This window comes from Chaetura pelagica, unplaced genomic scaffold (genome assembly GCF_000747805.2).
Source record: "Chaetura pelagica isolate M959 unplaced genomic scaffold, ChaPel_1.0 scaffold493, whole genome shotgun sequence".
Taxonomy (NCBI): Eukaryota; Metazoa; Chordata; class Aves; order Apodiformes; family Apodidae; genus Chaetura; species Chaetura pelagica.
Window position 1 is genome coordinate 704080 of NW_009952696.1, and position 1459 is coordinate 705538.

The window sequence follows — 1459 nt, forward strand, 5'->3', positions numbered from 1 at the left end:
CCGGTGGCTTAGGGCTGCCGGCGCAGGCCGGGCCGGTAACGTGTGCTTCCCCCGCAGGCTGCAGCAGGAGCTCATGGCACTGATGGTGAGTGGGGTCCCCGGGGGTCCCGGGGTTGGGGGCGGTGTCCCGGGACGCCCTTATGCTCTGCCCCTCTGCCCCAGATGTCCGGTGACAAAGGCATCTCCGCCTTCCCCGAGTCTGACAACCTCTTCAAGTGGATCGGGACCATTGACGGCGCCGCTGGCACGGTGAGAACCGGGGGTGGGCCTGGGTCCCCTTGCTCTCCCCGGGCTGAGGGTGGTCTCTGTCTTCCCCGTACCCCCCTGGGCTGTGTTACCCTCCACTCTGACTCCTGCCCCCAGGCCTACGAGGAGCTTCGGTACCGGCTGTCGCTGGAGTTCCCTCCTGGATACCCTTACACAGCACCCACTGTGCGGTTCCTGACCCCCTGCTACCACCCCAACGTGGACACCCAGGGCAACATCTGCCTTGACATTCTCAAGGACAAGTGGTCGGCGCTCTACGACGTCCGCACCATCCTGCTCTCCATCCAGAGCCTGCTGGCAGGTGAGTCTTGGGGGGAGGGGAAGCTTTAGGGTCTGGCCCATCTGTCCACTGACCCAGCCCCTCTCCCCAGAGCCCAACATCGAGAGCCCTCTGAACACACACGCGGCCGAGCTCTGGAAGAACCAAACTGGTGAGTGCTTGGGGCAGGGGTCCAGGGTGGGCAGCACCGCAGCTCCCAGCCCCGCTGTGTCCACTGCCCCCCCAGACCCTCAGCCCAGCTCCCCCCTTTCTCCTTAGCCTACAGGAAGTACGTGCGGGAGACGTACGCCAAGCAGGCCAAGAGCCAGGAGACCTGACCCGCGCCACTGCCCCCGTCACACCGGGGTCTGCCCGCTCCCCCACCCCCTCCTCCTGGCGTTCTGTACCATAGGCTGTTTTTAATTTAATTAAGTCCGGGTCACGGTTAATGTATAAATAAATGCATGTTTATAACTTTTCTGCTGGGGTTTTGTTGCAGCTCAGCACCCCACAAAGGCTCTGTGGGGTTACCACAGGGCAGGGGCAGCACCCAGCATTTCCTGCCTGGGCAGGAGGGTACACAAGGCCTCATCTCCTGCTCTGTGATGCCTGAGCAGTGACGTCCCCGGCGCTACCCCTGCTGTGGTGCCGCTGGTCCCTGCTGGCTGCGTGGCCTCCACTGCCCACAGCGGGATGTTGGCCCTGCTCTCCATCTCTGCCAGCGTGGCCCTCACCTGCTCGATCTCCTCCTCCAGGTCTGGGGTGGCTGGGGGCTGCACGAGGACCCCCCCTCGCTGGCCTGCCAACCCCGTGCACAGTGGGGCTGTGCCGCCACCCTGCCTGGAGAAGAGCTGGCAGAGGTGGTGGGCTCGGTGCAGGTCCTGCAGGAAGAGCTCCAGGGCAGAGAGGAAGAGCACCCAGAGCCGCTCCAGC

The 1459-nt window shown here is 64.6% G+C and overlaps 1 protein-coding gene across 1 annotated transcript in view; it reads left to right on the forward strand.

The window, feature by feature from the left end:
• Positions 1–864, forward strand: part of UBE2C (ubiquitin-conjugating enzyme E2C) — a 7143-nt gene extending 6279 nt beyond the window's left edge. Inside the window, exons 10-14 of the mRNA XM_009994021.1 lie at positions 58–85; positions 163–249; positions 364–568; positions 639–698; positions 806–864. Coding sequence (XP_009992323.1) covers positions 58–85; positions 163–249; positions 364–568; positions 639–698; positions 806–864 — 439 coding nt within the window. The remainder of the gene's footprint in view (positions 1–57; positions 86–162; positions 250–363; positions 569–638; positions 699–805) is intronic.
• Positions 865–1459: the final 595 nt, after the last annotated feature.